Genomic DNA, 11,790 nt, shown 5'->3' on the forward strand with positions numbered 1-11,790 from the left:
CTATTAGTCAAAGATAACATAATTGAACACAAAATGCAGTTTTAAATGATGGTTTTTATTATTTAGTGAGAAAAAAAAACTCCATATCTACATGACCCTGTGTGAAAAAGGGATTGCCCCCCCTTGTTAAAAAATAACTTAACTGTGGTTTATCACACCTGAGTTCAATTTCTGTAGTCAGCCCCAGGCCTGATTACTGCCACACCTGTTTCAATCAAGAAATCACTTAAATAGGAGCTATCTGACACAGAGAAGTAGACCAAAAGCACCTCAAAAGCTAGACATCATGCCAAGATCCAAAGAAATTCAGGAACAAATGAGAACAAAGTACTGTAATTGAGATCTATCAGACTGGTAAAGGTTATAAAGCCATTTCTAAAGCTTTGGGACTCCAGCGAACCACAGTGAGAGCCATTATCCACAAATGGCAAAAACATGGAACAGTGATGAACCTTCCCAGGAGTGGCTGGCCGACCAAAATTACCCCGAGAGCACAGAGAAAACTCATCCGAGAGGCCACAAAAGACCCAGGACAACATCTAAAGAACTGCAGGCCTCATTTGCCTCAATTAAGGTCATTGTTCATGACTCCACCATAAGAAAGAGACTGGGCAAAAACGGTCTGCATGGCAGATATCCAAGGCACAAACCACTTTTAAGCAAAAAGAACATTAAGGCTCGTCTCAATTTTGCTAAAAAAACATCTCAATGATTGGCAAGACTTTTGGGAAAATACCTTGTGGACGAGACAAAAGTTGAACTTTTTGGAAGGTGCGTGTCCCGTTACATCTGGCGTAGAAGTAACACAGCATTTCAGCAAAAGAACATCATACCAACAGTAAAATATGGTGGTGGTAGTGTGATGGTCTGGGGTTGTTTTGCTGCTTCAGGACCTGGAAGGCTTGCTGTGATAGATGGAACCATGAATTCTACTGTCTACCAAAAAATCCTGAAGGAGAATGTCCGGCCATCTGTTTCTCAACTCAAGCTGAAGCGATCTTGGGTACTGCAGCAGGACAATGACCCAAAACACACCAGCAAATCCACCTCTGAATGGCTGAAGAAAAACAAAATGAAGACTTTCGAGTGGCCTAGTCAAAGTCCTGACCTGATTCCTTTTGAGATGTTGTGGCATGACCTTAAAAAGGCGGTTCATGCTAGAAAACCCTCAAATAAAGCTGAATTACAACAATTCTGCAAAGATGAGTGGGCCAAAATTCCTCCAGAGCGCTGTAAAAGACTCGTTGCAAGTTATTGCAAACACTTGATTGCAGTTATTGCTGCTAAGGGTGGCCCAACTAGTTATTAGGTTCAGGGGGCAATTTCTTTTTCACACAGGGCCATGTAGGTTTTGAATTATTTTTCTCATTAAATAATAAAAACCATCATTTAAAACTGCATTTGTGTTCAATTATGATATCTTTGACTAATAGTTAACGGTTTTTGATGAGCAGAAACATTTAAGTGTGACAAACATGCAAAAGAATAAGAAATTAGGAAGGGGGCAAATAGTTTTTCACACCACTGTATATTTGGAATGTAAGGAATTTATAGAAAAAAGAAAAAAAATGTATATAGAAAAATTATTTTTATATTATTTATATTGCACCCTGTTGGGCCATTTCGCTTAAGGTGGCCACACACGATACAATAAAATGATCCAATGTTACAGCAATTCGGTAAAAACAATCTTTTCTACAGGGAAAATTGTAAATCTTGAAGTGAAATGAAATGTAAAAAAATGTATGGTGTTTGGTCATCCTAAAACTATTTTTATTTATAGAAGTATGTTGAACATGTTATTAAAAAAAGGTTATTCACCTATGCTAGAGCCTTTTGAATCAAAATTTACCTTGTAGGTCCTTCGCAGAAGCAAGTCAGCCTGCTGAAAACATGGGCAAATATTTAAAGTGAAATTCCAGTGTATATGAGGAAAAAAATCCTCCCATTCAGTTCTATAAGGATTTAGCAGCCTTACTGCTGCTTCGCATCTTGTTTTATGTGTCATTACAAACACAGCCACTGCAGAGAGGTCCTAACAGGACATGATGAATCAGCCTGCTGTAAACATTTCAAAATGAGGGCCGAAGTTTTCTGCCCTGTATAGCCAATTCCTCATACAGGAATATGAGGATTTGTAGTCAGTCTGTGCACCAAACGCTATGGCAGAAAATTGAATGCCCTGCCAGTTTTTGATATTCATATCTTTCAGCCAATCAAACTGGAAGGCTAATTTTTATAAAAGGACCACTGTCGCAAAAAAAGTAGGCAGTTAAAATCTAACAGGTTTTGGGCCAGTCCATCTCCTTATGGGGGATTCTCTGTGTTTTGTTTATTTTCCACTGCATTTCCTGAACAGCAGTTTAAATGCCAAAATGGTAAGATACCAGCCAGCCTCCCTAATCACTTGCACACTATTTTGTCAGTTAAAGTGAACCTCCAGACTAAAAATCGACTCAGCAGCACTGAAAAGGCCTGGTGTTTCTTTAACAGTTTCAAAGCATCAGAACTTTATTTCTCTTATACAAGCCTCATTTTTAGCTGCACAGAAAAAAACTGCCCGGGCATTTTTCCCCTGATGCTGTGCAAAGCATGATGGGATTTCTGATGATGTTGTTCTCGTTCTGCTGTTTTGGTGCAATTTTTTTTTTTTTTTTATTACATTTTGAATTTGACATTTGAAGCCTAGCGTGTGCAGCTCGGAGGGGTTATCAGGACACAGGACAGTTGGAACTGTGTCTTATGCTCCCCGTCACCTCCTTTCAACCAAAAAGATGGCTGCCCCCATGACAAAGATGGCAGCCCCTATGAATCACAAACATTTGCCTGTTCTTTTAAAAAAGGGTGGGTAAAAAATTATATTACCTATCTATTCTAACTAACATAACTAATTAACTTAATGACAGTATGTGTGTTTAGGCTGAAGTTCCCCTTTAAACTCTGCAACTGCTGTTCAGGAAATGCTGTTGAAAACAAAGAAAACCCTGAGAATCCCCCATGAGGAGATAGACTGGCCCAAAACCTATTGATTCTGTCAGATTTTAACTGCCTACTTTTTTTGCCATAGTGGTCCTTTAACATTAAATTACAAAATAGCTTAATTTTTAATTTTTTTTATGGAATTGGAATTACACTTTAAATATTAGGAGAAATGATCTTTGCTGCTTGTATTAGTGAAGTAGAATGTTAGATATTTAGTCTGATGTTGTTTCCGCTTTGTGTTGTTACAGAACAGGTTCAAGAATTGAGAAATGATCTTGGAGCTGCCAGCTCTGTGCCAACAGCATCGGGGTAATAACTAACTACTGTGGGGCTGGTTTATCAAGACTGGTGCGAAGAGAGCGGGAGTGAAAAAATGGGGCAGTTGTCCGGGGTAACAAGTCAAGTTCCTGCTGCAGGAGGAAGCGAGGACTGTGATTGGTTGCTCCGGAAACTGCTCCACGCTGCTCCAGTTCTCTCTGCACCTGTCTTTCTATATCTGCTCCTGTGTGTCTCAGGGATTTCTATTTAACTACATGCAAACTGTGATGAGGTCTGTGCAGTAACAATTGTTTCTTCTCACCGCAGAAATCTTAACGACAAAGTCACAGAGCTAGAACTTAAGCTGAAGAAGCTGCAGGAAGAGCTCAGGAGGGTGAGGAAACCAGCACTCAGCTGGAATGATAATTCTGTTGGATGACTAGCATTAACACGGGAAAGAGAATTTAAAGGGGCACTACAGCGACACAAAACTGTAAAATTTTAAATATGTGCAAACATATACAAATAAGAAGTACATTTTTTCCAGAGTAAAATGAGCCATAAATGACTTTTCTCCTATAATGCTATCACTTACAGTAGGCAGTAGAAATCTGACAGAAGTGACAGGCTTTGGACTAGTCCATCTCTTCATAGGGGATTCTCAGCAAGGCTATTATTCTTTATAGAGATATTCCCAAAAAAGGAGTTAAACAATTATGCTGGCCAGCCTCCCTGCTCGCTTCACTGTTTTTTGGCAGTTGGACAGAGCACCTGCCATTCACTAAGGGCTTTAGAAAATAAATATATCCCTGAGAATCCCCTATGAAGAGATGGACTAGTCCAAAACCTGTCACTTCTGTCAGATTTCTACTACCTACTGTAAGTGATAGCAACATAGGAGAAAAGTAATGTATGACTCATTTTACTCTGGAAAAAATGTACTTCTTATTTGTATATGTTTGCACATATTTAAAATTTTACAGTTTTGTCTCGCTGTAGTGCCCCTTTAAAGGACCACTATCACAAATTTTTTTATATTTAACCACTTGAGGACTGCAGTGTTAAACCCCCCTAAAGACCAGGCCATTTTTCACAAAAAGGGCCACCGCGGCTTTAGAGCCCATTCACACTTGCGTTTGCAAAACTTGCAGGAGTGATGTTTCAGTAGAAAAATCACTGAAGAGTGCGGCGATTTTTCTGCGATCGCGTTTAGCGCTTCAATAGCACTGAAATGCGATCTCCTGAAAATGGTGCAGGCGACGTGTTTGTGTTTTTGCGTGATTTGCGGCGATTAGTGCAAATCACCCAAGTAAGAACGGGCCCATAGAGTTTTATTACACTAGCGCTTTGAAAAGCGCTAGCGTTTGAGCGTTTTACCGAAATCGCCGGCAAAACGCTCAAGTGTGAATGGGCCCTAAAAGCGGATCCGAGATGAAAAACGCAAAATTCAGCACACAAGTAATTCCCCCCCTCCCCCTTTCTCCCCCCCCCCCCAGCCTTTTCTCCCCACCTCCCCACAGAGCTCACTGTTGGTGGGGTCTGATTGCTCCCTCTATGATCACTCCTGAGCCAATAGAGGGGACAGCCGTTTCATTCATGCTCTGTCATTCATGCGGAGATGCGCACACATTAGTGCGTGCTATACCCGCCGCAAGGACATTACGCCGATCGGCGCGTTAGGCGGTCCTGGGTCTTCCGCCGCGGCCACGCCCATCGGCATCACGCAGTCGGCAAGCGGTTAAAATACATACAGATAAGAAATACATGTCTTCCATACTAAAATGAGCCATACATCACTTTTCTCCTAAGTTGTCACTTATAGTGGGTAGTAGGAATCTGACAGAACCGACAGGTTTTCAACTACCCCATCTCCTCATGGGGTATTCTCAGGGTATGTTTATTTTCAAAAGCACTTCGTGAATGGCAGTTACTCTGTCTAACTGACAAAAAAGTGTGCAGCGAGCAGGGAGGCTGGCCAGCATCATTGTATAAATCCTTTTTAGGGAATGTCTTTATAAAGTATAAAAGCCTTGCTGAGAATCTCCCATGAAGAGATGGACCAGTCCAAAACCTGTCAGTTCTGTCAGATTTCTACTATCTACTGTAAGTGACGGCAACATAGGAGAAAGGTAATTTATGGTTCATTTTAATTTGGAAGAGACATATTTCATATTTAAATATGTTTACACGTATTTTAAATTTTTCATGGCTAGTAGCCATGTTTAACCTATTTTGGTTCCTGGACGTAGAAACTACGTCCAGGAACCATGCGCGCTATCGCGCGCACCCGCCGCCGATCGCGCACGTGCACGCGCGCTCCCGGCCCGCGGTTCGTTAGCCAGGCAATCAATGAATCGGGCTATGGTGTCCGATCACTGATTCCTCTCCCCCGCTGAAAAAGCGACAGCTTCTCTCGGAAGCTGCGCCTTTTCTGGCTGTTCCCTCCCCGATGCATCACTCTAAGCGTGTGTTACGCTTAGAGTGACATCATGTAAACAAACTCATGGCCGCCATCTTGTAGACAAAAAGTAAAACTACAACAAAAAGTGAAAAAAATTTAAATCAACACACAATTACATTAAAAAAATATAGTTTACATCCCACCCTCCCAAAAATACCCGAATAAAATGTTTAATATAAAAAAACAAAAAAAACATTACAATAAAAAAAAACATGTCAATATTTACCTAAGGGTCTAAACTTTTTAAATATCAATGTAAAGATGAAATATTTCTATATTTTTTTTTTTTATTTTAAACTTGTAAATAGTGATAGATGCAAAACTGAAAAAATGCACCTTTATTTCCAAATAAAATATTGTCGCCATACATTGTGATAGGGACATAATTTTAACGGTGTAATAACCGGGACATATGGGCAAATACAATACGTGAGTTTTAATTATGGAGGCATGTATTATTTTAAAACTATAATGGCTGAAAACTGAGAAATAATGAATTTTTTCCGTTTTTTCTTATTCTTCCTGTTAAAAGGCATTTTAAGTAAAGTGGCTCTTAGCAAAATGTACCCCCCAAAGAAAGCCTAATTGGTGGCGGAAAAAACAAGATATAGATCAGTTAATTGTGATAAGTAGTGACAACGTTATAGGCTAATGAATGGGAGGTGAACATTGCTCAAGTGAAAACGACGGAACGCGAATGGGTTAAAGCAGAGTTCCCCAACCCTGTCCTCAGGGCCCACCAACAGTACATGTTTTGCAGGAAACCACAAACATGCACAGGTGAGGTAATTAGTGTCTCAGCAGAGCTGATGATCCACCTCTGTGGATTTCCACAAAACATGCACTGTTGGTCGGCCTTGAGGACAGGGTTGGGGAACACTGGGTTAAAGGGTACCTGAAGTGAATGTGACATGATGAGATAAGCATATGCATGTACAGTCCCAATCCTACTTAGAATGAGCCCCTGTTCCTTTTTACCTTTTTCTCTCTGTTATGCTGCCCATTAATGGTTTAATTTGTTTGGAAGCAGAGAAGCCGATGGACCCAGTCAATCCTGAACACATTAACAATCATTTAATTACAGAACTGGTTGATCTTTGTGGCAATTTTACCTACTACATATAAGGCTAGGTTTCCACTGCTGCGAATCCGGGCCGATTCCCCGCCCATGAATTCGGATGGATTTCAGCAGCCTATAGAAGTGTATGTAAGTCATCCGAATTCGTGGCCGAGGAAAAATCTGAGGCCCTGCTGCATAATTTTGTGCGTCACTGACCGAATCGCGCGGCTAGAGGGATTCGGCTGCGAGCGGCAGCAGCTGTGCCGGCATCGCATCTCGCAAGACGCATGCCGGCGCACAAGTGGAAACGTAGCCTAACTGATTTCGATATCGGGAATAGTTTGGGTTGATTAAAGAGTATTTTCATTCAATCTGAACGTTCTGATTTGAAAATATAATCGTTTACAAAAAAAAAAATCACCAAATTCAGAGCTCTACATGTCCTTTTCTCTGTAGTCAGGTTGTAGTGTATCTCTCGCTGATAAAAGCATTAGAGGTCATAAAACTCCTGTATAGCCAAGATAAATCCATCTGAGAGCAGGAAGCTGATAAAAAAATTCAATAGTTCAAGATCTGCCAATATGAGTAACATCAGAAAACTGCCATCATGTGCCTGAAACAGTTAAAAGGTAGACTGATTTTAACGTTTAAATACAAATAAAACTAAGGGATTTCTTGAAAGTCCTATTTAGGATTAGGATTATAGGTAGAATTGTTTATTTCATCAGTTTATTTTCACTTTAGGTTTGCTTTAAAAATTGATTGTTGTATTATATCAGGTTGAGAAAGAGCAGTCTATCAGGTTCCTCGCTGTGTTTCCGTTCCACTCCAGTGTGCCGCTGCCTCCTCCGAAAGATCTGTAAATGTCACATTCCTGGCCCTGGCCGCGTGTCTCCTCGATCATGCCCCCATGGCCATGAGCTTTCTGCACATGTGCAGTTTAAGTCTTTGTAAACTGGGCATGCACAGAACGCTACCGGTCATGGAGGTCAGACAGAGGTGCGCGACTTGCAGATCTTTGAAATGGGGCAGTAGCACACTAGAGTAGATCAGAACCACAGCAAGGAACCAGATTGATGATTGCGGAGGGCTAGAGGAAGCCCCAGGTAAGTTAAACAAATCTTCTTGCCCTCACCTCGGGTATCCTTTAAAGAGAATCTGTACTCTGAAATTCTTACAATAAAAAGCATACCATTCTATTCATTATGTGCTCCTGGTCCCCTCTGTGCTGTTTCTGCCATTCTCTGCTGCAAACCTGGCTTGTAATTGCCAGTTTTAGGCAGTGTTTACAAACAAACTAACCAGCTTCTAATAGGCTCAGCTAAGCAGAGTGTGTTAGTCACACAGAGCCTGCAGGGGGTGTGTACAGCTTCTAGCTAATCACAAGCAGCCCTGCACATTCCAGTCTGACTGCCTCAGCCTGACTGTGCCGACTATAGAGAGAAGATTAGATCATATAACAGAGATAACACAGCTACTGTGCAATTAGGAAAAGCTGCAGTAAGCCAGACCACATTAGAAAAGGCATAGGAACTTATAGCATAGAAGAAATAAAGATAAACAATTTGTTACAGAGTCTCTTTAAGCTCCTGAGTTGTAACTGCATGCTTTCATGCCTTGCACTACTGCCATACGATTGGCTGAGTAGATAATTGCATAAAAGTATACAGGTGCGCCTAATGAATTGCTTAGTGAGTGTACAGAAGGCTAAAGAAATTAGCAAGTGAAATACTGGAAGAGCAAAACAAGTAGTATAAAATACCAAAGAATGAAAACTGCACAGCAAATGCATTGCTGAATGAAAGTGGATTTGGGATTCGTGAGGTTTATTTACTTATTTATGTATTTATTGTTCAAGGAACAAGAGGGAAGGGCACAGCTTCAAGCAGAGGTGCTCAGTCTGAAGAGAACTCAAGAAGAAGCATTCACTGGAACTTTACCCCGTGACGGTGGTGCCAAAATACTCAGGGGTGGAAACAGAAACTGTGAGGGACCAGCCAATGACTGTACAAAATCCGCAAAGGACTGAAAATCTTTATTTTTAACTTCGGGGTGGGTGAATTATATTATTAAAGGACACTGAAGTGATATAACAAAAAGCCAATATGAAGTTAACCAGGCGTCAGTCAGGAAGAGAACAGACTATTGCTGGATGGTAGAGAAGGTGTAGGAGATGGTGCTACTGGTACCGAAGGAGAAGGACAGAGAAAATGCACTGAACTGTTTTGCAACATGGGTGTAAGTCCAAAAAACGACCAAGAGACATTTTTATGGGAAATATAGTTTGTTCAGATGTATATGCAATGGAATAATGCCAATCTTTTAGGAGGTGAAAGCCAGGAGGCAGCCATGACATTGAGTGAAGCACATCTTGTAGACCAAAGCAAGATCTTGTTATACTGTGAGGGAATAATGAGTAAGTGAGACTTCCGCAAGGACTGATGAGACCCATAGTGGGCTGTGATTGATGTACCCACTGTTTATTCAGGTAAGGTTTATTATTAACAAAACTGTGAAATAGTCAAACGTGGTTCAGCGAAGATACTGGCCATGAAAAATTGCAACAATTAGTTCATTTCTGTTAGATAGGAAATTATGTTGTGTACTGGTGAGACATGATCATTGAAGGGTGAACTATAGTGAATAACACTGTATATACATCATCTTAATGTCTTCCAGTGATCATCTTCAGTGTTCTTCATGAATGTATTTCCAGGACAATAAAGGGTGACATTTGTCTGCATTCTCATTGTGGCGCTACAGTGTAACATATCTTCTAACGGAATGAAGACGACATCAGAGAGGACACTTAAAGAAGAAGAAATGCGTGGATCATCCGTCTCAATAACACCAAATATTTATTGTGTCATAGCCATCACAACATGCATCTTACATGGATAGATGTCCTTGGTTGTTCTGTGCGTGCTGGCGACCAGGGCAGGGTGGTGAGCTGGAGGTGGGGGTGCCGAGCAGAAATGCGGGCGAGCGACTGCCCGTTTTGCGTCTCTCTGGACGCTTGGTCACGCTGCGTTCCACAATGGCAAAGCGCGGACATCCAGGATTTGTCGGGCCAGGCTCCGCCTCCCAGATGTGACGTGCTCTGTGTGTACGTTAGAGCCAATTACGGCCCATTCATGTGAGTGTTCCCATCAGTGTCCCTCTACTGTCAGTGTTTGCCACCTTACCATATGTTCGCGCTGCATCTGTCCCCAGGAGCTTCATTGAGTACTATGCACTCAATTTACCAGCAGCACAACATTGTTTTTCTTAATGGAAACACCAGGGCCGTCTTCCGGGTATCACTGGTGGGATGGCTGCATGGAGCCTGTGTGAGTCTGGGGTCCGGTGAACAATGCCACAAACATGGGCCCCAGCTACAAGTCTGTCACAGAATGCATAGACTGTCGGTGAGTGTTAACTTCTGCCGGCCGATTTTGCATTGCGATTTTTTGTGACTTTGCCATGCTTGTGCTTTGCCATTCTCATTTCAGTGAATGAGAATCGCATTGCAATTGTTGAAAAAATGCTGCATGCGGTTTTCGCAAATTGCAAGTGCTGCTCAACCACTGCAGGGGGAGTAATCCCATACGATTACATGTGTCACAGTGTTTTGCTAATTGTGGGCGACCACCTTACATGTAGGGGGTTCACCTCAAATATGGGGGGGAGTGGGCTGGGCCAAGTAGGTTTTCCCAGTATGGGGCCCAAAAATTTCTGATGGCAGCCCTGGGAAACAGTACTGGGAACAAGAGCGTAAAGATGCTTATGGTGAGTTTCTATGAGAAGACTTATTTCCATCCACCTAGCACCATCTCAAACAAGCCCAACGCAAACGCTAACGCGATCGGAATTCAATGTGAACATGGCCTAAAGGTGTCCATTAACGGTACAATCCCGCAGCCTATCGATCACTTCCACAGTAATAAATCGGAGACGATTGGTCGTGCACATTATCGGCTGAATTTCCACTTGCCAGTTCTATCAGATGAATGGAATCGATACGATTTTTGGATTGATCCCATCAATCTTATCCGACTGGTTTACAGAAATGTGGCTGTCAATGGACACAACTGATCGTTTCCAATTTATTACCGTGGCGATCAGAAACAATGAATCGGCTGTGGTATTGTACCTTTAACGGGCACCTTTAAGGGCTTACTTTTCTCCATAGACCCTGGAGATTTCAGTGCTGCTTACATCACCCTAGCCAAGAATACAGGAGAGGAAATATTGTTATCCCCCGGACAGATACAGACAGCAACAAAAATCTGACATATCTTTCTAGACGTTCCCAACGTCACAGAAAGTGTTAATTGGGGGTTGTGTACAGCGGCTCAGTGTCCAAAATGCAACGGGAACAAAAAGCAAATGCTTTTTGGCCTGGTTGCAGAAAAGTGTTTAGCATTGGTTAACCCTTTGGGGATCAGCTGCCTAACCCCCCTTAAAGACCAGGCCATTTTACATGCGGGGGCGGGCGCATTTGGGGGGTCAGGGAGCCAGATCCCCAGTATAGCTAGCTAGGCATGGTGTCCCCAGTGTAGCCAGGTGTCCCCCGTATTGCCAGCAGCCTTTACTCACCTCCCAGACTCCAGCAATGAGCAGCTTTAGCCCCTCCGCAATGCCCGGCTTCCTCACTCACATTGCCGTTAAGTTCTGGGTCGCGGCTTGATGACATCATGAAGACGGGACCCGACACTTAATGCAGAGCTAGCGGGGATGCCGGCCAGAGTGGAGGGGAGCGACGATTGCCAGGGGAACGTCAGGAAGGTGAGTCCCCATCCTCAGACCACCGCTGCCATTAGTGATCACTTCGATCCGCCGGCGATCGTAGTGATCAGGAGCCAATCGCCATGGCTCCTGATCACTGAGGGGAGATGTCAGCTGTCATATGACAGCTTAATCTCCCCTCTCAGGAACGCACGATCGCACCAGGAGCGGAAATGGCGTAGGCAGCCACAAGTGCGGCGTAGGATTTACTACACGCGGTCCCCAAAAGGTTGAACCCGCCACACCTCAGAAGCCTGTGTGA

The 11,790-nt window shown here is 42.6% G+C and overlaps 1 protein-coding gene across 11 annotated transcripts in view; it reads left to right on the forward strand.

The window, feature by feature from the left end:
* The window catches only part of SIPA1 (signal-induced proliferation-associated 1), a 215,503-nt gene extending 205,840 nt beyond the window's left edge, over window positions 1–9,663 (forward strand). For 7 of the 11 annotated variants that reach the window (XM_068260904.1, XM_068260906.1, XM_068260905.1 and 4 more), the window contains 3 exons: window positions 3,231–3,291; window positions 3,568–3,634; window positions 8,620–9,663. In XM_068260904.1, coding sequence (XP_068117005.1) covers window positions 3,231–3,291; window positions 3,568–3,634; window positions 8,620–8,790 — 299 coding nt within the window. In that variant the 3' untranslated portion in view covers window positions 8,791–9,663. The remainder of the gene's footprint in view (window positions 1–3,230; window positions 3,292–3,567; window positions 3,635–8,619) is intronic. The other 4 variants (XR_011024852.1, XR_011024853.1, XR_011024854.1 and 1 more) reach the window with 4 other exon arrangements.
* Window positions 9,664–11,790: the final 2,127 nt, after the last annotated feature.

This window comes from Hyperolius riggenbachi, chromosome 11, assembly GCF_040937935.1.
Source record: "Hyperolius riggenbachi isolate aHypRig1 chromosome 11, aHypRig1.pri, whole genome shotgun sequence".
In the NCBI taxonomy this organism is placed as follows: domain Eukaryota; kingdom Metazoa; phylum Chordata; class Amphibia; order Anura; family Hyperoliidae; genus Hyperolius; species Hyperolius riggenbachi.